Source organism: Nerophis lumbriciformis, linkage group LG27 (genome assembly GCF_033978685.3).
Source record: "Nerophis lumbriciformis linkage group LG27, RoL_Nlum_v2.1, whole genome shotgun sequence".
Classification (NCBI taxonomy): Eukaryota; Metazoa; Chordata; class Actinopteri; order Syngnathiformes; family Syngnathidae; genus Nerophis; species Nerophis lumbriciformis.
Genome location: NC_084574.2, coordinates 8,546,517 through 8,572,500, shown reverse-complemented (window position 1 = coordinate 8,572,500; position 25,984 = coordinate 8,546,517). Strand labels below are relative to the sequence as shown.

At 37.6% G+C, this 25,984-nt stretch overlaps 1 protein-coding gene across 5 annotated transcripts in view; it reads left to right on the top strand.

The window, feature by feature from the left end:
* Positions 1-25,984, top strand: part of inpp4b (inositol polyphosphate-4-phosphatase type II B) — a 621,310-nt gene that overhangs the window by 371,642 nt on the left and 223,684 nt on the right. For all 5 annotated transcript variants that reach the window (XM_061922950.1, XM_061922949.2, XM_061922951.2 and 2 more), the window contains one exon: positions 16,393-16,498. In XM_061922950.1, the coding sequence (XP_061778934.1) occupies positions 16,393-16,498 (106 nt within the window). The remainder of the gene's footprint in view (positions 1-16,392; positions 16,499-25,984) is intronic.

Here is a 25,984-nt window from a genome sequence, read left to right as displayed (position 1 = left end):
CTGACCTTAGCCCCATAGAAAATCTGTGGGGTATTGTGAAAAGAAAGATGCAGAATGCCAGACCCAAAAACGCAGAAGAGTTGAAGGCCACTATCAGAGCAACCTGGGCTCTCATAACACCTGAGCAGTGTCAGAAACTCATCGACTCCATGCCACGCCGCATTAACGCAGTAATTGAGGCAAAAGGAGCTCCAACCAAGTATTGAGTATTGTACATGCTCATATTTTTCATTTTCATACTTTTCAGTTGGCCAACATTTCTAAAAATCCCTTTTTTGTATTAGCCTTAAGTAATATTCTAATTTTGTGACACACGGAATTTTGGATTTTCATTTGTTGCCACTTCAAATCATCAAAACTAAATGAAATAAACATTTGAATGCATCAGTCTGTGTGCAATGAATAAATATAATGTACAAGTTACACCTTTTGAATGAAATTACTGAAATAAATCAAGTTTTTCAAAATATTCTAATTTACTGGCTTTTACCTGTATATATCAGTGACGTGCGGTGAGGTTGATGACTGGTGAGGCACTGACTTCATCACAGTCAGATTTACAAACATATGAACCCTAAAGACTTTCTTATTCACCATTTGATTGGCAGCAGTTAACGGGTTATGTTTAAAAGCTCATACCAGCATTCTTCCCTGCTTGGCACTCAGCATCAAGGGTTGGAATTGGGGGTTATTAAATCACCAAAGATTATTCCCGGGCGCGGCGCCGCTGCTGCCCACTGCTCCCCTCACCTCCCAGGGGGTGATCAAGGGGATGGGTCAAATGCAGAGGACAAATTTCATTACACCGAGTGTGTGTGTGACAATCATTGGTACTTTAACTTAACTTTAACTTTACACATACAAACTGTAGCACACAAAAAGGCACATTTAATTAAAAAAAACGTTATTATGGTCTTACCTTTACTTATAAAATAAGTCCATGAGCCGCTGTTGTGCTGGATTAATGCACCCCCTGACGAGAGTGTTATATCAACCAAAGCCCTCACTTAAACTTTCCACGTGCAAGATTGAATCTATTTAAAAAAGTGTAACTGAGGGTTTATAAATGTCGCCTATACTGTATGAAACTACAAAATAACAAACACGGAGGCTCCAGTTCACACGAGGACCACTTTATTTACCTTCTTTCAAAAACCTCCGCTCCACTACAACATGTCATCACTTCCGCTCTTAGCGCCTTCAAAATAAGAGCTCAAGGCATGTACTGTATAACAGCGCATAACAGGAACTTAACATCACAAAGAGGAAAGCCCATAAAAATAGGTTACAAAAGTTATTTAATAAGAAGCCAAAAAGTGCAAAAACAATAATGTTCGTGTTGGAGGAGTTGTGAATTAGGTACACCTGCAGTCTGCAGGTGTACCTAATGTTGTGGCCCTGCAGTCATTCACAACTCCTCCAACACGAACATTATTATTTTTGCACTTTTTGGCTTCTTATGAAATAACTTTTTTAAATAGATTTAATCTTGCACGTGGAAAGTTTAAGTGTGGGCTTTAGTTGATATAACACTCCGGTCAGGGGGTGCAAATTCTACGGCGGGGGTGCAGGAGGCGGGATTACTGGAGCCTCAGCCAGTGCGTCTTTTGCAGCCGTTTTATGATCGCTCAGCACAAGAAATACGTTACACACATACAGTTGTTGACAAAATACACTGTACATTATATACCTCAGCTAACTAAACTATGGAAATGTATAATATAATTCATTTAGCAATACGGTCTCACTGCACAGCAGGCCAGCAGTTAGCCGAGTCCGCAATCCATGGTGAGGCACTGAGTGACGTGCCTCAAGTGGCTGCTGTTCACCGCACCGTCTCTTCTCAGTATTTGAATGGCAAATGTGAAAATTCAGCGATTTTAAATAAAAAATAATCTAAAACGGGTGAAGTTAAATGGAAAATAACGTTATAGTATAATCACTGGATACATATAACAATTTAATAAAAAAAAATTATTTTTACATTTTTTTTCTTTCCATGATGGCAGGTGAGGCCCCGCCTCACCTGCCTCTAGTGACTGCACGTCACTGATATTATTATATATATTATATATAGTATAGTACTGCGATACTAATGAATCATTTTCGGTACTTTATCGTCTCTGGAATGTACCGGCCCCGGATTACAATACATCAAAGAAACTGACACCCTCATGTCGCTCCCCATCCTACACAGTGGAGTTTTACAAGCCTTTTGCTTGGTAGGATCAAAGAGAGCTTGTGTCCTCTCGCAGGGCGCAGCTGAACTCAATGTAACACAAAGTTTTGGGATAACTTAGATGCAATTATTCTGACAGTTTTCTGACATGGACTTGTTTCTTCAGCATTGTCCACACATTTAAGTCAGGACTTTGGGAAGGCCATTCTAAAACCTTCATTCTAGCCATTCCTTTACCACTTTTGACGTGTGTTTGGGGTCTTTGTCCTGTTGGAACACCCAACTGCGCCCAAGACCCAACCTCCGGGCTGATGATTTTAGCTTGTCCTGAAGAATTTGGAGGTAATCCTCCTTTTTCATTGTCCCATTTAGTCTCTGTAAAGCACCAGTTCCATTGACAGCAATACAGGCCCAGAGCATAATACTACCACCACCATGCTTGACAGTTGGTATGGTGTTCCTGGGATTAAAGGCCTCGCCTTTTCCCCTCCAAACATATTGCTGGGTATTGTGGCCAAACAGCTCCATCTTTGTTTCGTCTGACACCACATGGACAAAGACAAGACCTTCTGGAGGAAAGTTCTGTGGTCAGACAAAACAAAAACGGAGCTGTCTGGCCTGATAACGCTGGGAAAGCTCGGCAATATAAGCGCCGTTCCCGCGTCCCAACATCTGTCCTGCGCTATATTTAGCATGCAGCTTTATATGGGTCAAGAATCCCATCCTCTACATCCCTCCTGTGCTCCACTGCAGAGCTCCAGCCTCCCCTGTATGTGCCGCATCCCAATCATCTGTTCTATTATTTTCCTCTGCGGGCCACGCCCCTTCCTCCGCAGTTTCAGGCTATGTTGTTTTGTGTCGGAGCTTCTTTTGTCCTGCATTTCACCCAACGCCTGAATGCACCGTTAATTTTTTTGAATAGTAAAGTGGGACCGGCGAGAAAGACAACCTGTTAGATCAGGGGCATACTGATCAATTGACGGATGCAAGGTTGTGGTGTCACTTTGATACATTTTGAAACCTACACAACGTATGTCAATATATGCTAAGATAGCTGAAGAAAATGTCTTAGCCTTTTGCTGTAATTTAGTGTAATACTGTAGTCTTCCACAGTTTCCAAAAAAAATTTGAAATGTGGACTTGTCAGACCACAGAACACTTTTCCACTTTGCATCAGTCCATGTTAGATGAGCTCAGGCCCAGCGAAGCCGGCAGCGTTTCTGGGTGTTGTTGATAAATGGCTTTCGCTTTAACTTGCACTTACAGATGTAGCGACCAACTGTAGTTACTGACAGTGGGTTTCTGAAGTGTTCCTGAGCCCATGTGGTGATATCCTTTACACACTGATGTTGCTTTTTGATGCAGTACCGCCTGAGGGATCGAAGGCCCGTAATGTCATTGCTTACGTGCAGTGATTTCTCCAGATTCTCTGAAACTTTTGATGATATTACGGAGCGTAGATGGTGAAATCCCTAAATTCCTTGCAATAGCAGGTTGAGAAATGTTGTTCTTAAACTGTTGGACAATTTGCTCACGCATTTGTTGACAAAGTGGTGACCCTCGCCCCATCCTTGTTTGTGAATGACTGAGTATTTCATGGTCTTATACCCAATCATGGCACCCACCTGTTCCCAATTAGCCTGTTCACCTGTGGGATGTTCCAAAAAAGTGTTTGGATGAGCATTCCTCAACTTTCTCAGTCTTTTTTGCCACTTGTGCCAGCTTTTTTGCATTAAATTCCAAATGAGCTAATATTTGCAAAAAATAACAAAGTTTTCCAGTTTGAACGTTAAATATCTTGTCTTTGCAGTCTATTCAATTGAATATAAGTTGAAAAGGATTTGCAAATCATTGTATTCTGTTTTTATTTACCATTTACACAACGTGACAACTTCACTGCTTTTGGGTTTTGTACACATTGTAATAAAAGTATCCTTTTTGGCATTTTTTAACCTTGACTTTGATGTACATTTATTAGGTTTTGCTTACATTTCAGTTTTTGCCCGCTTGGTGTCACACATGAGCGCCACCTACAGGGCCCGACACGTCATGCTGACATCTTTTAGATTGCTCGGCCTTGGCCGAGTGCCCTTCTAGTTAAAAATGTGACTCTCTCTTGTCGTCTATGAAATAATTCAGCATTTTACCAACCAGTGCTTGACAGTCGAGCGACAAGCGGGACGGGATGTTGGAAAGTCCAATAAAGAGGGTTCACTCGTGTCACACGGAAAGACTTAGTCAAACTTCTAATCCGAGTCCGACCAAGGGGACCGCCTTGAGGCCATGGTAATATTGAGCTGAGGTAAAAAGCAAAAACTTTCTGATGGCTGAGATATTGATTTGCGAGCTTCTTGACTACATTTTAAACAGTTTTTTTTTTGTATCGAAAAACGTTTTTCCCTTTGAAATCCCTTCAGATTGAGACCAGGAAAAAAAACAAGCATTTTTTTAGACCTTTAACATCAAAACTGCACATTATGACGTGCAGTGCTGTTTTTAAATGACCCTAAATCTTAAACTAGAAAGTATTTCAATGGTTGACATCTGCACTTTTGAGTGTTTTACCAGTTATTACGATAATCTACGTCACAGCAGCTCAGACAAGGAACAAAGCAGAGTGTGCGGGGTTTGTTTTCAGAGCAGCCGGCCCCAAGCACATGTGTCAGGAATAGATGCGGAAGCAGATTTTTACAACAAATGTCTGCATAAAAGTGATAATGTATCATATTGTAGGTGTTTATTATACTTTGCTTTCATACTTTGCTGTTTTTTGTTGTGTTCTAAAAGATGTCTATGGAGGAGCGACGTTCATATGTTAATATTCAGTGTTTTATTGTTCATAGTTAATATTGTAAATCCCACGTAAGAGGTGTGACGTTCATATGTTGTTAATATTCAGTGTTTTATTGTTCATAGTTAATATTGTAAATGCCACGTAAAAGAGGTGTGACATTCATAATGTTGTTAGTATTCAGTGTTTTATTGTTCATAGTTAATATTGTAAATGCCACGTAAAAGAGAAGCGACGTTCATAATGTTGTTAATATTCAGTGTTTTATTGTTCATAGTTGATATTGTAAATTCCACGTAAAAGAGGTGTGACGTTCATAATGTTGTTAATATTCAGTGTTTTATTGTTCATAGTTAATATTGTAAATTCCACGTAAAAGAGGAGTGACGTTCATAATGTTGTTAATATTCAGTGTTTTATTGTTCATAGTTAATATTGTAAATTCCACGTAAAAGAGGTGACATTCATAATGTTGTTAATATTCAGTGTTTTATTGTTCATAGTTAATATTGTAAATTCCACGTAAAAGAGGAGCGACGTTCATATGTTGTTAATATTCAGTGTTTTATTGCTCATAGTTAATATTGTAAATCCCACATAAAAGAGGTGTGACATTCATAATGTTGTTAATATTCAGTGTTTTATTGTTCATAGTTAATATTGTAAATTCCACGTAAAAGAGGAGTGACGTTCATAATGTTGTTAATATTCAGTGTTTTATTGTTCATAGTTAATATTGTAAATTCCACGTAAAAGAGGAGTGACGTTCATAATGTTACTATTCAGTGTTTTATTGTTCATAGTTGATATTGTAAATCCCACGTAAAAGAGGTGTGACGTTCATAATGTTGTTAATATTCAGTGTTTTATTGTTCATAGTTAATATTGTAAATTCCACGTAAAAGAGGTGTGACATTCATAATGTTGTTAATATTCAGTGTTTTATTGTTCATAGTTAATATTGTAAATTCCACGTAAAAGAGGTGTGACGTTCATAATGTTGTTAATATTCAGTGTTTTATTGTTCATAGTTAATATTGTAAATTCCACGTAAAAGAGGTGTGACATTCATAATGTTGTTAATATTCAGTGTTTTATTGTTCATAGTTAATATTGTAAATCCCACGTAAAACAGGAGTGATGTTCATAATGTTAATATTCAGTGTTTTATTGTTCATAGTTAATATTGTAAATCCCACGTAAAAGAGATCTGACGTTCATGTTGTAAATATTCAGTGTTTTATTGTTCATAGTTAATATTGTAAATCCCACGTAAAAGAGGTCTGACGTTCATATGTTGTTAATATTCAGTGTTTTATTGTTCATAGTTAATATTGTAAATTCCACGTAAAAGAGGAGCGATGTTCAATTGTTCATATGTTGTTAATATTCAGTGTTTTATTGTTCATAGTTAATATTGTAAATTCCACGTAAAAGAGGTGTGACGTCCATATGTTGTTAATACTCAGTGTTTTACTGTTCATAGTTAATATTGTAAATTCCACGTAAAAGAGGTGTGACGTTCATATGTTGTTAATATTCAGTGTTTTATTGTTCATAGTTGATATTGTAAATCCCACGTAAAAGAGGTGTGACGTTCATAATGTTGGTAATATTCAGTGTTTTATTGTTCATAGTTAATATTGTAAATCCCACGTAAAAGAGGAGTGACGTTCATATGTTGTTAATATTCAGTGTTTTATTGTTCATAGTTAATATTGTAAATCCCACATAAAAGAGGAGTGAAGTTCATATGTTGTTAATATTCAGTGTTTTATTGTTCATAGTTAATATTGTAAATTCCACGTAAAAGAGGTGTGACATTCATATGTTGTTAATATTCAGTGTTTTATTGTTCATAGTTAATATTGTAAATCCCACGTAAAAGAGGTGTGACGTTCATATGTTGTTAATATTCAGTGTTTTATTGTTCATAGTTAATATTGTAAATTCCACGTAAAAGAGGTGTGACGTTCATATGTTGTTAATATTCAGTGTTTTATTGTTCATAGTTAATATTGTAAATTCCACGTAAAAGAGGTGTGACGTTCATAATGTTGTTAATATTCAGTGTTTTATTGTTCATAGTTAATATTGTAAATTCCACGTAAAAGAGGTGACGTTCATATAATAATAATAATAACTGGGATTTATATAGCGCTTTTCTAAGTACCCAAAGTCGTTTTACATGTAGAACCCATCATTCATTCACACCTGGTGGTGGTAAGCTACTTTCATAGCCACAGCTGCCCTGGGGTAGACTGACGGAAGCGTGGCTGCAATTTGCGCCAACGGCCCCTCCGACCACCACCTGTCATTCATCATTCCATTCACCGGTGTGAGTGGCACCGGGGGCAAAGGGTGAACTTTGAAACCACTCGACATCCATTGCTTTCGGTCTCCCCTAGAGGGGGGGGGTTACCCACATATGCAGTCCTCTCCAAGGTTTCTCATAGTCATTCACATCGACGTCCCACTGGGGTGAGTTTTTCCTTGCCCTTATGTGGGCTTTGTACCGAGGATGTCGTTGTGGCTTGTGCAGCCCTTTGAGACACTTGTGATTTAGGGCTATATAAATAAAGATTGATTGATTGATTGAAGTGTCCCGCCCAAGGACACAACGGCAGCGACTTTTTTGGATGGTAAGAGGCGGGGAGCGAACCTGCAACCCTCAGGTTTCTGGCACGGTTGCTCTACCCACTACGCCATGCCGCCCAATATGTTGTTAATATTCAGTGTTTTATTGTTAAATAATATAAATAAATAATTGTTCATAGTTATTTTGTAAATTCCACGTAAAAGAGGTGTGACGTTCATATGTTAATATTCAGTGTTTTATTGTTCATAGTTAATATTATAAATCCCACATAAAAGAGGAGCAATGTTCATATGTTGTTAATATTCAATGTTTTATTGTTCATAGTTAATATTGTAAATCCCACGTAAAAGAGGTGTGACGTTCATATGTTGTTAATATTCAGTGTTTTATTGTTCATAGTTAATATTGTAAATCCCACGTAAAAGAGTTGTGACGTTCATATGTTGTTAATATTCAGTATTTTATTGTTCATAGTTAATATTGTAAATCCCACTTTTTTTATTTTAAAGTACATTTTGGGTGTCCCATTAAGTAAAAAACCTGAAAAAATTCCATTCCCTTTTTTGAAGTTATCTGTCATAACGTTTTTAGAACTCTATGGGACATTGTGACTCTTGGTATTAGTGTTCCTGAAAAAAAGGGACCCAAACACACATACTGTACAGTAGATTTTTACAGCTAAATGTGTATATATCATTTATACACACATACACCTTGGCCCCCCAGACACATTTTTTCTCTCAATGTGGCCCCCCGAGTAAAAATATTTGAGTGCCGGTCGCTCATTGGTCCAAAAAGCTGGTAACATGTGCGGCGACATGACAGAAATATGAATAATTATCCTCCACTTGTTCGGAGTGTTTCTTGTCCCACAGCCAAGGAGCAAGTGAAGTAGACATTTATTGGAACCTTTAAACTGAGCTCAATCACATTGCCACACCAGAGCAGACGTTCTATGAGGTTATTAACACATCTTTATATATATTTTTATATATATATTTCCAGTCTTTTATTGTGTCACATTAAAGACGGGCTGAATCAAATCATATTGGCCACGCTGAACAAGCTGCTCGGGAGTTTAATTAGCGAGCAGATGTTTTTTTGAGTTGATGTTTGGCTCCAAATCAGAACAAGCCGGCGTTAGAGGATTGAGACGTCTAAAAACCTCAGCAGGGGTTTTTTTGCGATGGGAGAGCGAGCCTTGAATGTTAATCTGGCGTCTCCTGCAAGATGTGCATGGCGGCGTTTCTTCAAAGTCAGGGTGACTTTTCCACACGGCGGTTTTACAAACTATGGGAGGGGAAGGGAGGGGCGGCGATGCTGAAAGAGTAAACAACGCGACAGGTGGCTGGCGAGGGATGCTGATTAGATTCATGAAGCACACGCCGTTAGTTTGTTCAGAGAAACTGAGGGTTCTCACGTTTTTTAGGAACATTGAAGACAATTGAAAGTCTGGAAATAAACTCCCCAAAAATTCAGAAATACAACACGAAACGACACAGGAAGTCCTTCATACCGTATAATGCATATGTTCCTTTTTGACTGTACTTAAATGTATAATAGACTGTGTTTATGTTATTCACATGTGAATAATGCTGTATAATAGACTGTGTTTATATTATTCACATGTGAATTATGCTGTATAATAGACTGTATTTATATTATTAACATGTGAATAATGCTGTATAATAGACTGTGTTTATGTTATTCACATGTGAATTATGCTGTATAATAGACTGTTTATGTTATTCACATGTGAATTATGCTGTATAATAGACTGTGTTTGTTATTTACATGTGAATAATGCTGTATAATAGACTGTATTTATATTTTTCACATGTGAATAATGCTGTATAATAGACTGTGTTTGTTATTCACATGTGAATTGTGCTGTATAATAGACGGTATTTATATTATTCACATGTGAATTATGCTGTATAATAGACTGTATTTATATTATTCACATGTGAATAATGCTGTATAATAGACTGTTTATATTATTCACATGTGAATTATGCTGTATAATAGACTGTGTTTATGTTATTCACATGTGAATTATGCTGTATAATAGACTGTGTTTGTTATTTACATGTGAATAATGCTGTATAATAGACTGTTTATGTTATTCACATGTGAATTATGCTGTATAATAGACTGTATTTATATTATTCACATGTGAATAATGCTGTATAATACAGTATTTATACTATTCACATGTGAATAATGCTGTATAATCGACTGTATTTATATTATTCACTTGTGAATAATGCTGTATAATACAGTATTTATATTATTCACATGTGAATAATGCTGTATAATACTGTGTTTATGTTATTCACATGTGAATTGTGCTGTATAATAGACTGTATTTATATTATTCATATGTGAATTATGCTGTATAATAGACGGTGTTTATGTTATTCACATGTGAATTATGCTGTATAATAGACTGTATTTATGTTCTTCACATGTGAATTATGCTGTATAATAGACTGTATTTATATTATTCACATGTGAATAATGCTGTATAATAGACTGTGTTTATGTTATTCACATGTGAATTATGCTGTATAATAGACTGTTTATGTTATTCACATGTGAATTATGCTGTATAATAGACTGTTTATGTTATTCACATGTGAATAATGCTGTATAATAGACTGTGTTTGTTATTCACATGTGAATAATGCTGTATAACAGACTGTATGTTATTCTCATGTGAATTATGATGTTTAATAGACTGTTTGTTATTCACATGTGAAAAATGCTGTATAATACAGTATTTATATTATTCACATGTGAATAATGCTGTATAATAGACTGTATTTATATTATTCACATGTGAATAATGCTGTATAATAGACTGTGTTTATGTTATTCACTTGTGAATTATGCTGTATAATAGACTGTATTTATGTTATTCACATGTGAATTATGCTGTATAATAGACTGTGTTTGTTATTCACATGTGAATTATGCTGTATAATAGACTGTATTTATATTATTCACATGTGAATAATGCTGTATAATAGACTGTGTTTATGTTATTCACATGTGAATAATGCTGTATAATAGACTGTATTTATGTTATTCACATGTGAATAATGCTGTATAATAGACTGTATTTATATTATTCACTTGTGAATAATGCTGTATAATACAGTATTTATATTATTCACATGTGAATAATGCTGTATAATAGACTGTATTTATGTTATTCACATGTGTCAATTTAGATTCTCAAAAGGTTGTAACAAAAGTCTCTTTTTCGTAAACATCCACCCCTCAATGCTCCCCCAACACGTCCCTCCCCTCGTCGTTTATTCTGCCCCGGTCTCACGGGTGCAGTATGATTTTCCCCCCTCCAGCCGGCCAAAATGGATTAGTTTTAAGAGCATATTTTCTTGGCTCCATCCCCATCCTTTCCCTTTTTTTTTCTTGTCGTCCATCCCCCTTGCTCCTCGCCCCCCTCCCTCGCACCTGTCTTGCGTGATCACCCGCTGGAACACATCCACGTCCAATACTTCCTCAGGCCGGAGTGGACACATTAGGAATGCTCCTGTCGGCCGAGAGACACCCGGGGACCATTTTTCTTTATCCCGCAGCAATCGGATTCGGCGCCGGTACCATAGATTTTCTATCAGCGTCTCAATCAGGACTCTAGGAATGGGGATGGGGGGGCTGATATGAAAAGCGTAGTATCAATTTGGTGCCCGTCAGAGCACATCGTAGGCTTATTAGACGGTCATTTATGGAGCGCACGCCCTGCCTCAGCACCATTAGCTTCCCTACGGAGGACGCAGACTCTTCACCATCACCAAGTTTTAGTCTATTAATTAATAATGCATCAAGCATTCTCTGCAAAAGCAATGGGGCAAACAGGAGTTACCGTGCACAACAGATGTCCAGGACTTCATTACCTCACTTTTCCTTTGGACTGCACTTAGCTTTTCACTGTAGCGAGTCCCCGGGACCCACAGGTAGCCATTTTAGTGGGTCCACGGTAGGGTTGTACGGCATACCGGTACTGGTATAGTACCGCGATGCTAATGAATCATATTCGGTACTATACCACCTCTAAAAAGCACCGGTTTTACGAGCATAGGAGCATGTTCGGCAGCGCACAATCAAGCAGACACAGTGTGTAGACAGAAAAGGGAGAATGGACGCATTTTGGCTTAAAACCTAACGATAAAGGTGAAGTTATAACACTGAAACCCTCCGGAAGAGGTGCTTTAAGAATGTAAATGGTAAATGGGTTATACTTGTATTAGGCATGTCCCGATCCGATATTTGGATCGGATCGGCCGCCGATATTTGCAAAAAAAATGCGTATCGGCAAGGCATGGGAAAATGCCGATCCAGATCCAGTTAAAAATAAAAAACTCTGCTCCGTGTTTTCCAACGCACCTATTTAAATAGTACATTCCACTTTTCTGCTGTTCCCTAATTTCTGTTCCGCATTTTCCAGCACACCTTCAACACATCCACAGGTCTGTGGATTCTCACGCAGTTGCTTTTAGCTGCTGGCATTACACGACAGGCTCTTCTCACTCTTTCCTGTGTCTCCCTCTCACAGACAGCAAGCGCACCTTCTTACATACGTCAAATACTGTCACGTCATACGTCACATACTGTCACGTCATACGTCACATACGTATACGCCCTCCCCGAGCAGAGAGGTAGCAGCATGGCTAACGTTAGCTGTGATGCTAGCGCAGCCGTGTGACCAACGTTCTCTCTAAGGTGCGCGCTTGTGCAATTGCGCACTGTTTAAACGTCCTCTGCGCATAGCAATTATATGCCACGCACAAAATCAAATAAAAAAATAAGCGCATAACAATTTTCGACACACGGACACGACAGAGAAAACAGTTTTCGTCATCATTGTTCAAAAATAACGTCTATCGAGACGCTTATCTCCATTCGGTCCCACACGTCCACACCATCAAAATGCCGAGGCAAACATTTCCAGATCAACACCGTATGAAAAAATTAGTGATTTTTTTTGTTGTGATTTCCTTCTCTGCATGAAAGTTTAAAAGTAGCATATATTAATGCAGTATGAAGAAGAATGTTTTAATGTAGACATGCAAGCCTTGAAAGAAAATGTTGAAAATCAAGACTACATTTCCTGCAAATGGGTGCATTTCTACCCTATATTTTAACTTTAGATTTATTCTTCTAGTCTTTTTGACACTTACATCCGGCGCCCCCCTCCACACCCTGGATTATAAATAATGTAAATAATTCAATGTGATTATCTTGTGTGATGACTGTATTATGATGATAGTATATATCTGATAGTATATATCTGTATCATGAATCAATTTAAGTGGACCCCGACTTAAACAAGTTGAAAAACTTATTGGGGTGTTACCATTTAGTGGTCAATTGTACGGAATATGTACTTCACTGTGCAACCTACTAATAAAAGTCTCAATCAATCAATCAAAACACATAGAATCATCATACTGCTGTGATTATATGCATCAAGTGTTCATTCAAGGCTAAGGCAAAATATCGAGATATATATTGTGTATCGCAATATGGCCTTAAAATATCGCAATATTTAAAAAAGGCCATATCGCCCAGCCCTAGTTCAATGATGCCATTTCTGTTTGTCATGTATAATTTTGTCTATTTTGTGTTTATCCTTGAATAAACAGGTCAGTTTCTTGTTACCAACCATTGTGTATTATTCAAACTCCCCTAATTCAGCTGGCTAGTTGTTATCAAGAGTACTAAAACCCTTTTCAACATGATTCTGACAACTAAGTAGGCTAAATAACTTTAAACTTTAATACATGCTCGGATAGGCCAGTATCGGTATCGGATCGGAAGTGCAAAAACAATATCGGTATCGGATCGGAAGTGCAAAAACCTGGATCGGGACATCCCTAACTTGTATAGCGCTTTTCTACCTTCAAGGTACTCAAAGCGCTTTGACACTATTTCCGCATTCTGTCATGATCTGTGACCCGGATCATGTTTTGTTTAGTCAGGTTCTGTTAGTTTTGGACTCCCGAAAGCACCAATATGATTCAGTTTAAGAGACTGTTCAAACTACAAGTTAATATTTGTTTACTTACTAAGGTATATTATTTATTTGTTCATTGTTCTGTAACAGAGAACAAGGAAATGGGATAAAATTGCTATGGTATGAAAAAGGGGTAGGATTAAATAAGCTCAGCTTCTTCCTACTCCTTTTCGAACGTGCTGTAATGAAACAACTGGAAATATGTGATGCATTACTTTGTATCGTATGCATGTTCCATATAAACTGGAACTGAGCTGAACTGAATCGTGCCCGGTAGGATCTGTGCCAGCTTCGGTACCCATCCCTACATGTGTGTAAGATCGGTTTAAAACCACGGGTAACATTAGGCAAAACATTTCTGTAGGGAAACCATCTGGGACTTATCAAGTAATTGCGTATAAGACATTAACCATTTAGGATAGGATAGGATAGGTCTTTATTGTCATTGCACAAGTACAACAAAACTTTGTTTTCAGCACAAACCCGTTCAAGATTAGACAAACAAACAGGGTTACAGAACAGGAACGCTGGTACAAGGCGCCCCGTAAAAGATAGGATAAAGGTAAATGCTGGGGAAGAATGAGTAAAAAAATACAATCTAGAGGAGGTGGGAAACAACCTCCATAGCAAAGTACATATACATATTACAACGTACATCTCGAGATATCTAGCAACAGAGAAGAGGGAGTGGGGGGCCATGGTGGTAGGCTGCAGCTCTCAGGCGTTGCCCATCCTTCCATCACCCCTATGGGATTTGCGTCAAGGGCGTTGGATTGGGTGTGGGTTATGTGTGTGGCGTATATTTTTTTGCGGATGAATGTGTGTGTGTGTGTGTGTGTGTGTGTAAGCCTTCAGTGTGTCTCTGTTCCGCGGCCTTGATGTTGTGCAGCCGATAAGTCCAAAGTCGACAACAACATGTGTGTCCATGAGAGACAAGAAGGGAGTTTCAGTGTCTTCGCCGCACTGTCCTTCGGGAGAGTCTCGAAGCTCTGTGACGACAAGCAGGTTCCCCCAAACCCAAGATCTTGTCAATTTCCTTGAGGACAGTTAAATAGTTCCAATGTTTAGATTTGGAGAGCAGTGCAAAAAGAGGCAACAAAAAAGTTAAGACAAGACAAAGAAGCAAACAGGAGAGATAAGGGAGAGGGAAGGGGAGCGTCCGCCCTCGATGAGTGCCAGTGAGAAAAAAAAAAACTTTAAGGATGTATATACAGGACTGTCTCAGAAAAATAGAATATTATGATAAAGTTCTTTATTTTCAGTAATGCAATTAAAAAAACAAAAATGTCATACATTCTGGATTCATTGCACATCAACTGAAATATTGCAAGCCTTTTATTATTTTAATATTGCTGATTATGGCATACAGCTTAAGAACTCAAAAATCCTATCTCAAAAAATTTTAACCAAGTAAAAAATAAAGATTTATAACAGCAAAACAAAATCAAACATTTGAAATTGTCAATTAATGCACTCAGTACTTGGCTGGGAATCCTGGAGATGATGATTTCATTTTCCAGCATGTTCTGGCACCTGCCCACAGTGCCAAAACCACCAGTAACTGGTGTACTGACCATGGCATTACTGTCCTCGATCAGCCTGCCAACTCCCCTGACTTGAACCCCATATAGAATTTGTGGGGTATTGTGAAGAAGATGCTGAAAGACACCAGACCCAATAATGCAAATGAGCTAAAGGCCGCTATTGAAGCATCCTGGGCATCCATAACACCTCAGCAATACCACAAGCTGATTGCCTCCATGCCACGCCGCATTGATGCAGTAATCCGTGCAAAAGGATTCCCAACCAAGTACTGAGTGCATTAATTGACATTTTCAAATGTTTGATTTTGTTTTGCTGTTATAAATCTTTTTTTTTTTTTTACTTGGTCTGAGGAAATATTCTAATTTTTTGAGATAGGATTTTTGAGTTTTCTTAAGCTGTGTGTCATAATCAGCAATATTAAAATAATAAAAGGCTGGCAATATTTCAGTTGATGTGTAATGAATCCAGAATGTATGACATTTTTGTTTTTTTAATTGCATTACAGAAAATAAAGGACTTTATCACAATATTCTAATTTTCTAAGACAGTCCTGTATATATATGTGTGTATGTATATATATATATATATATATATATATATATATATATATATATATATATATATATATATATATATATATATATATATATATATATATATATATATATGTATATATATATATGTATATATATATGTGGGCTTTGTACCGAGGATGTCGTTGTGGCTTGTGCAGCCCTTTGAGACACTTGTGATTTAGGGCTATATAAATAAAGATTGATTGATTGATTGATATATGTATATATATATACATATATATATATATATATATGTATATATATATATGTATATATATATATATATATATGTATATATATATATATATATGTATATATATATATATATATATAGTACAGGCCAACAGTTTGGACTCCCCTTCTCGGAGCAAAGGGTGGCTATTTTGAAGAAACTAGAATATAAAATCGGCTATTTCACCTTTTTTTGTTAAGTACATAACTCCACATGTGTTCATTCATAGTTTTGATGTGACAATCTACAATGTAAATAGTCATGGAAATAAAGAGAACACGTTGAATGAGAAAGTGTGTCCTGTATGCTGGAATGTCTTCCAAAGCATTTGGAACACAACCCATACAAATAATCATTTACCGATGACAAGTACGACAGAGAGTTGTGTTTCCCCCCCCCCGTTAAAAGTGTGCTCGTGTCTTCGCTTTCAGGTCATCGGATGGTGGCTGCGGCGCCGGAACTGTGGTGGTGAGTCGTCTGAAGATGGGGGAGATGGAGGAGGCGGAGCACATCACCACCGACGTACCGTCCCAGAAGGTAGGAGCCTCTGACACCGCCTCTCTAAGTCCACTCCGCCAATGAGATTAAAGGAAGTTCTCTGGGATTTGCAGTGTGTGTGTGTGTGTGTGTGTGTGTGTGTGTGTGTGTGTGTGCGCGCTAATCTCATACAAAGCACTTACCTTGTCTCGAAAGCAAGACGCTTGCGATATTCCGAATGGGATGCCGGCACACCAGGAATGACGTCGTAGGTACCCTTCATTTTTGCTTCAGTGTGTGTTCTGCAGCGCCACCTTCAGGTTTAACAAGCAGATGAAATGCAGACTTGTGCTTTTCTTTCACCGCACAGCACAACTCCCCAAGGCTGTCGCGTGTGTGTGTGCATGTGTGTGTTTGTGTGTGTGTGTCCTTAAACAGGGCCAACTCACAGAACTTATTACTATGTGTGTGTACGGTCAAATCTACCTAGCAACAGCGGTCGGTCCTCACAACTACAGAAGTAAAATATTTTTTTTACTTTGTGTGTTTTGCATTCTGAAGTGAGGTTGGAACTCTCTACTCCCATCTAGTGCTAGGTATATTTTTTTCATCATTCTCGCTATAGTGGAAAGGGGGGCCCTCACAACCTGCTAACCAAACGTGGGTCCACACAAAGTAGGCAGGGTGTGTGTGTGTGTGTGTGTGTGTGTGTGTGTGTGTGTGTGTGTGTGTGTGTGTGTGTGTGTGTGTGAACAATTTAGGACGGAAATCATGGTCCCAATACTGAAAACCACTGCATTTAATAGAGAGCCAAATACTAGAGTCCGTGAACATTGCTCCAAAGTCAGGATTTTTGGTTGATTTGATTAGGCATTTTTCGGAGGTCTCAAGAAGGTAACAAATACAAGCGTGTGTGTGTGTGTTCTTGTGTTTCTACCCTTCTTGAGACATCATCAAGGAAAAGTAGCTTCCATATGAGGAGCGGTGAACAAGTTAGGACCAAAATCATGGTCCCAATACTGAAAACCATTGCATCTAATAGAGAGCCAAATACTAGAGTCCGTGAACATTGCTCCAAAGTCAGGATTTTTGGTTGATTTGATTAGGCATTTTTCGGAGGTCTCAAGAAGGTAACAAATACAAGCTTGTGTGTGTGTGTGTGTGTGTGTGTTTCTACCCTTCTTGAGACATCAACAAGGAAAAGTAGCTTCCATTTGAGGAGTGGTGAACAAGTTAGGACCGAAATCATGGTCCCAATACTGAAAACCATTGCATCTAATAGAGAGCCAAATACTAGAGTCCGTGAACATTGCTCCAAAGTCAGGATTTTTGGTTGCATTGATTAGTCATTTTTCGGAGGTCTCAAGAAGGTAACAAATACAAGCGTGTGTGTGTGTGTGTGTGTGTGTGTGTGTGTGTGTGTGTGTGTGTGTGTGTGTGTGTGATCTTGTATTTCTACCCTTCTTGAGACATCAACAAGGAAAAGTATCTTCCATATGTGGAGGTGTGAACAAGTGATGGCATAAATCATGGTCCCAATAACATTGCATCTAATAGAGAATGTCTCATTAGCACCCCTGCTGGTGACATCTATCAAAATTAGGTTGGTCCCAAAAAGGAGGGATTTTTCAAATTGACTGTCGGTTTTAAAAGTGCTCCCCCTCTGGTCAACATATGAAATAACAAGTGTGTGTAAAAAATTTGAAGTGCTCCCCCTCTGGTCAACATATGTAATAACAAGTGTGTAAGACATTGAAATGCGCCCCTTTTGGCCAAAATTTATATTTAAAAAAAATAAAAAATATATGTATATAGAGACATACTGTAATAACTTGAAGTAAATAATGAAGATTAAAAAACAATTGCAAACTAAAAATAAAAATAAATAAAAATGAACTAAAAGCAGTCTTTTTCTCACAATGTGTCAATTTTTTTCTTATAAAATTGGGAACAATTTCTCATATTCTTTCTGTTTCTGTAATATTGCAATATTTTCTCATAAATTATTACTTTTTTATGTAAAATCATTACTTTTTAATGCACAACGGTGACATTTGTCATATAAAATTCTGACGTATCACAATTTTGCCAATTTATTTGTTTTTCTTGTAAAATAGTGACATTTATTAAGTACAATTGACTTCTGACATTCTGATTATTATTATGTTGCCAAAATTGTAAAGTTTTCTTATAAAATGGTGACTTTTGTCGAGTAAAATTACGACTCTTTTTCATAAAATTGCCAAAATGTTAAGCTTTTCTTGCAAAATCGTGACTGTTATCGAGTAAAACTCCAACTTTTATCATAACATTGCACACTTTTTCAGTTTTTCTTGTAAAATGTTGACTTGCGTTGAGTAAAATTACGACTTTTATTATAATACTGCCAAAATTCTAAGTTTTTCTTGTGAAATTTTGACCTTTTTTCTGTGAAATTCCAATTAATTTTTCACAGCAAGCTTTTTTATATTTGCATAGTATGTATATATTATTAATGTTGTAAATACACATCTTTATATATCTAGAAAGTGTGGTTCTTAAGAGGTAGGCATTTATTGGAGGTCTCAAGTAGGTAACAAATACAAGTGTGTGTGTGTGTGTGTGTGTGTGTGTGTGTGTGTGTGTGTGTGTGTGTGTGTGTGTGTGTGTGTGTGTGTGTGTGTGTGTGTATGTTCTTGTATTTCCACCCTTCTTGAGACATCAAGAAGGAAAAGTAGCTTCCATATGAGGAGCGGTGAACAAGTTAGGACCGACATCATGGTCCCAATACTGAAATACATTGCATCTAATAGAGAGCCAAATACTAGAGTCCGTGAACATTGCTCCAAAGTCAGGATTTTTGGTTGATTTGATTAGTCATTTTTCGGAGGTCTCAAGTAGGTAACAAATACAAGTGTGTGTGTGTGTGTGTGTGTGTGTGTGTGTGTGTGTGTGTGTGTGTGTGTGTGTGTGTGTGTGTGTGTGTGTGTGTGTGTGTGTGTGTGTGTGTGTGTGTGTGTGCATCACTGTCTTATATAATTGGCCGAGGGCTCCTACATGGTTGACTGGCTTTTGGTTGTGCCCACTCGTGTAGCTGGTGAAGGGAGGGTCCCTGCCAGGCTCCACAGTGTCACTGACAATCTGCCCATGTCGCCTTGATGAATCTGTCACCCCGTGTGTGTGTGTGTGTGTGTGTGTGTGTGTGTGTGTGTTGTTTCTTTTGCAGAAAGATGAAGGAAGAGACAAAAAATATTGAAGTTTCTTTGTGCCTGTGTGTGGCTTGTTTGTTGTTGTCTCCATTTGTGTGTGTGTGTGTGTGGGTGTGTGTGTGTGTGTGTGTGTGTGTGTGTGTGTGTGAGATGAGAGACATGAGAAACATTGATAAAGGCTAGTGTGTGTTGTCGCTGCACATTGCATGTGTGTTTCTTTTGCAGAAAGATGACAAAAGGGGGCAAAAGTTGTCAAACTGTGAGATTGAATGCATGGAGTTGAGTTATTAAGAGTTTGTGTCGCCGTGCTCTGCCCACATCCTAGTTGAAATATAACTTATTTTTAGTTTTGGCCGTCTGCCTACCACACATGGGTCAAATGAGCTTCAAGTAGTCAGTCACCTTGAAATGGTTTGCACTTCACAGGTGTGCTTGAAGCTCATGAAGAGAATGCCAAGAGTGTGCAAAGCAAAGCAAAAGGTGGCTATTTTAAAGAAACTAGAATATAAAACATGTTTTCAGTTATTTCACCTATTTTTTGTTAAGTACATAACTCCACATGTGTTCATTCATAGTTTTCATGTGACAATGTAAATAGTCATGAAAATAAAGAAAACGCATTGAATGAGGAGAAGGTGTGTCCAAACTTCTGGCTTGTACTGCATATATATTAGGGTTTATTACAGGTATATTACCGGTATTAGTATAGTACCGCGATACTAATGAATCATATTCGGTACTATACCGCCTCTGCGGAGATTTCCCCTCGGAGTAAATGGAGCCAAGTGCTTGGTTTAACCTCGTTTCCCTTCGCTTCCCGCCGTGTATTTAAGAGCGCACTGCTGTGTTTAGATGGAGACAGGTGTGGACAATATTGTCCCCACACTAAAAGTATACAGAAAACTATGTGATGTTGCTTTTGTTTTCTCAATACAGCTTCAATACTTTGTGCCTGTGTGTGGCTTGTTTGTTGTTGTCTCCATCCATCCGTGTGTGTGTGTGTGTGTGTGTGTGTGTGTGTGTGTGTGTGTGTGTGTGTGTGTGTGTGTGTGTGTGTGTGTGTGTGTGTGTGTGTGTGTGTGGAAGATGAGAGACATGGAGACAATATTGTCCCCACACTAAAAGTATACAGAAAACTATGTGATGTTGCTTTTATTTTCTCAATACAGCGTCCGTCTGCTGCTGTGACTGAGAGTTAATGAGGTGAGGAAACGTGGTTTTACGAGCAGAGGAGCATGTTCGGCAGCGCACAATCACAGAGTACTTACAAGCAGACACAGTGTGTAGACAAAAAAGTGAGAATGGACGCATTTTGGCTTGAAGTTATAACACTGAAACGCCCACCGGAAAAAGTGCTTTAAGGCATGGCCAAAGTTCAGCCGCAGTCTGCAGTGTTTTAGCTACTTCTAAATCACTAATCCTGGTCTCCATGGCGACAAATAAAGTACGTTTCTTACAAGTGTCGTTATCACTGCAGGACGAGGAATAGCTAAACATGCTTCACTACACACCGTAAGAGGATACAATAGCTCACCGGCGTCACAATGTAAACAAATGCCATGGGTGGATCTACACCTGACATCCACTGTAATGATACCAAGTACAGTAGCGTATCTGGTCGATGCCACTATGATTACGTCGATATTTTTTGGCATCACAACATCTTCTTCTTCTTTGAATATGACCAATGCATGATCCTGTAATTACTTGGTATCGGATCAATACCCAAATTTGTGGTATCATCCAAAATGACACAATATGTTACTGCATACGTCAGCAGACTAATTAGGAGCCTTTGTTTGTTTACTTACTACTAAAAGACAAGTTGTCTCGTATGTTCACTATTTTATTTAAGGACTAGATTGCAAAAAGAAACATGTGTTTCATGTACTGTAAGATTTTTTGTTAAAATAAAGCCAATAATGCCATTTAGAAAAGTATCAAAGTATTTAAATAATTTATTGGTAAAATATTGGTATCGGTATTTGGTATTGGTATTTTTTCATATATATATATATATATATATATATATATATATATATATATATATATATATATATATATATATATATATGTATATATATGGAGTAAAAAATACATTAAAAATACATTAAAAAAATACACATATATATATATATATATATATATATATATATATATATATATATATATATATATATATATATATATATAATTTTTTTTTTAATTTAATTTAATTTTTATTTTTTTTAATGTATTTATTTATTTATTTATTTTTTTATCTGTCCTGTCCAGCTGCTCAAGCAAATCATATTTTTGATGTAGATTATCTATATCTGCTGCACAGATTTACTTTAGACAAGAGAAGTGTCGGATACTTCGTTTGTCGCCTTATTTGTATTTGACTTTATTAAATGTTTGAGTAGAATTTTACTAAACAAAATCAGGTTTCTTTTTCAAGTGATATAGGAATTCATCAGCGCTGTTGAAACATGTTCTGGAGGAGTGCAGTTAATCATAGAACTGGCACCCAATGTTGCCAAAAGCCCAAAGATGCACAGCCCTAATAGTTAAGTTACCATGAATTGATTAACGTGGACTTAAACAAGTTGAAAAACTTATTGGGGTGTTACCATTTAGTGGTCAATTGTACGGAATATGTACTGCACTGTGCAAACTACTAATAAAAGTTTCAATCAATCAATCAATCAATAAGTGAGCCACACTGCTAGCGTTACACTATTAACAGTAACATCATGCTCGTGGAATCAAAACAAAAATGCTCAAACTTATAGCTACCATGTCTGTATCTGTAGGGCTTGTTGCAGAGTTTTAAGATGTAAAGTTACGATTTATTTGTATTTATTTTTTCAGCCACAGCTTTAAAAGCGCCCTCAAAAGAAGCAGTTTTGCAATAAAGGCAAGGAAAAAACTAGAGATGTCAGATAATATCGGACTGCCGATAAATGCTTTAAAATGTAATATCGGAAATTATCGGTATCGGTTTCTAAAAGTAAAATGTATGACTTTTTTAAAACGCCGCTGTGTACACGGACGTAGGGAGAAGTACAGAGCGCCAATAAACCTTAAAGGCACTGCCTTTGCGTGCCGGCCCAATCACATAATATCTACAGCTTTTCACACACACAAGTAAATGCAAGCATACTTGGTCAACAGCCATACAGGTCACACTGAAGGTGGCCGTATAAACAACTTTAACACTGTTACAAATATGCGCCAGACTGTGAACCCACACCAAACAAGAATGACAAACACATTTCGGGAGAACATCCGCACCGTAACACAACATAAACACAACAGAACAAATACCCAGAACCCCTTGCAGCACTAACTCTTCCGGGACGCTACAATATACACCCCCCGCTACCCCCTACCCCAAAACCCCGCCCACCTCAACCTCCTCATGCTCTCTCAGGGAGAGCATGTCCCAAATTCCAAGCTGCTGTTTTGAGGCATGTTAAAAAAAATAATGCACTTTGTGACTTCAATAATAAATATGGCAGTGCCATGTTGGCATTTTTTTCCCATAACTTGAGTTGATTTATTTTGGAAAACCTTGTTACATTGTTTAATGCATCCAGCGGGGCATCACAACAAAATTAGGCATAATAAAAACGAGGGACGGCGTGGCGCAGTGGGAGAATGGCCGTGCGCGATCCGAGGGTCCCTGGTTCAATCCCCACCTAGTACCAACCTCGTCATGTCCGTTGTGTCCTGAGCAAGACACTTCACCCTTGCTCCTGATGGGTGCTGGTTAGCGCCTTGCATGGCAGCTCCCTCCATCAGTGTGTGAATGTGTGTGTGAATGGGTAAATGTGGAAGTAGTGTCAAAGCGCTTTGAGTACCTTGAAGGTAGAAAAGCGCTATACAAGTACAACCCATTTATCATTATTTAATAATGTGTTAATTCCACACTGCAAAAACTGAAATCTAAGTAAGATGAAATATCTCAAATAAGGGTGATATTTGCTTATTTTCTGTCTGATAAGATAATTCTTCTCATTAAGCAGATTTTATGTTAGTGTTTTACTTGTTTTAAGGGTTTTGGTCCTAAATGATCTCAGTAAGATATTGCAGCTTGTTGCTGTCATGTTTTGTGATCATGTCTTGTTTAGTTATGTTCTGTTGGTTTAAGACTCTTTTTAGTTCCTGTTTACGCTCCATTGTTTGGTTTCCATGACAACTCATTGGTTTCACCTGATTCATTTGGACTCACGCACCTGTGTTAATCATAGAGACTATTATTTAAGCCTGGAGTTGCCAGGTAGTTGACCTGGCGACATTACTCTTTATGATACCCCTGATACTCTTGTTTACCCTTGATACCATAGTCTATGCTGATCGTTTCACGTCACAGTAAGTGTTTTTTTTGGTTTCATGTCCATAGTTTCTGTCTTTGTGTTAGTTTTGTTCCCTGCGTTAAGTTTGTATCTCCGCCTTGTGCGCGCCTTTTGTTTGTTCTTTTGATAGTCAAGATTAAACATGTATTTACCTGCAAGCCTTGTCCAGTCAAGTCGATTTGCACCACGGGAGAACATTCCTCGCAGCGAGCTTCGAAATCCTCGCAGTAAGCTGCCTCAAAGTCCCCGTCATGACAGTTGCTGAGATTTGATGAGCTATATTGAGTAAAACATGCTTGAAACTAGAATATCAACTGTTGCAAAGCTGTGTCATCAACACTCACAAGTATAAAACTACTTTTTTAAAGTAATCATTTCTTACTTCAAGCATGAAAAAAAATCATGATGGCGAGCGCATATCATTATGTCAAGATAATGGCACTAGCATTTACTTCATTTAAGAATATTTTTCAACATATTGAGCAAAAAGGTCTCTTTTTTTCTACCAAGAAACGTGCACTTGTTATTAGTGAGAATATACTTATTTTAAGGTATTTTTGGGTTCATTGAGGTTAGCTAATTTTACTTGTTTTGGAAAGTCTTGACAAGCCGAATTTTCTTGTTCTATTTGTCATGTTCTGTGGTCATGTTTTGTTTGGTTATGTTCTGTTGGTTTTTGGACTCTTTTAGTTCCTGTTTACGCTCCCTTGTTTTGGTCACCATGTCAACTTATTAGTTTCACCTGTCATGTGTTGGACTCACGCACCTGTTTTTAATCATGAAGATATTATTTAAGCCTGTAGTTGCCAGGTAGTCGGCCTGGCGACATTGCTCATTTCTTACTCCTGACATTACTCTGATGACTCTGTTCGTGCTCTATTGATGTTCTTTTCATGCTCTTTTCATGACAGTTTGATGCTTGTATTCCATGCCATAGTTTCATGCTCGTTTCACGTCACAGTAAGTGTAGTTTTGTTTCATGTCCATAGTTTCTTTCTTAGTCTTAGTTTTGTTCCCTGCGTTAAGTTTTGTGCCTCCGCTGTGAGAGCTTTTTGTTTGTACCCTTTTTTGTATAGATAAATTAAATCATGTATTTACCTGCAAGCCGTGTCCGGTCCTGTCTGTTTGCATCACGGGAAAACATTCCTCACAGCGAGCTGCGAAATCCTCGCAGTAAGCTGCATCACAGTCCACGTCCTGACACTATTGGCAGATCATTTTGCTTAGTTCAAATAAAATACCCCTCATTTTTGTATTTTTTTTTTCTTGTTTTTGAACACTGACTTTTTGCAGTGCACGACTGTATATATCGGTATCGGTTAATATCAGAATCGGTAATTAAGAGTTGGGGAATATCGGATATCGGCAAAAAAAAGCCATTATCGGACATCTCTAGAAAAACTCTTTCCAAGAAAGAAATATTAAAGAGAACACTGCAAAAAGTCAGTGTTCAAAAACAAGAGAAAAAAAATACAAAAATGAGGGGTATTTTATTTGAACTAAGCAAAATTATCTGCCAATAGAACAAGAAAATTTGGCTTGTCGAGACTTTCCAAAACAAGTAAAATTAGCTAACCTCAATGAACCCAAAAATACCTTAAAATAAGTATATTCTCAATAATAACAAGTGCACTTTTCTTGGTAGAAAAAAAAAGAGACCTTTTTGCTCAATATGTTGAAAAATATTCTTAAATGAAGTAAATGCTAGTGCAATTATCTTGACATAATGATATGCGCTCGCCATCATGATGTTTTTGTTCATGCTTGAAGTAAGAAATGATTACTTTAAAAAGTAGTTTGTTACTTGTGAGTGTTGATGACACAGCTTTGCAACAGTTGATATTCTAGTTTCAAGCTGTCATGTCTGTGTGATCATGTTTTGTTTTAGTCATGTTTTGTTTAGTTATTGGACTCTTTAGTTTCTGGCTTTTCACTCCCTTGTCTTGTGTCCATGATTACCCATTAGTTTCACCTGTTCCACGTTTGGACTCAATGTGCACTCTTGTTTGTCACCATAG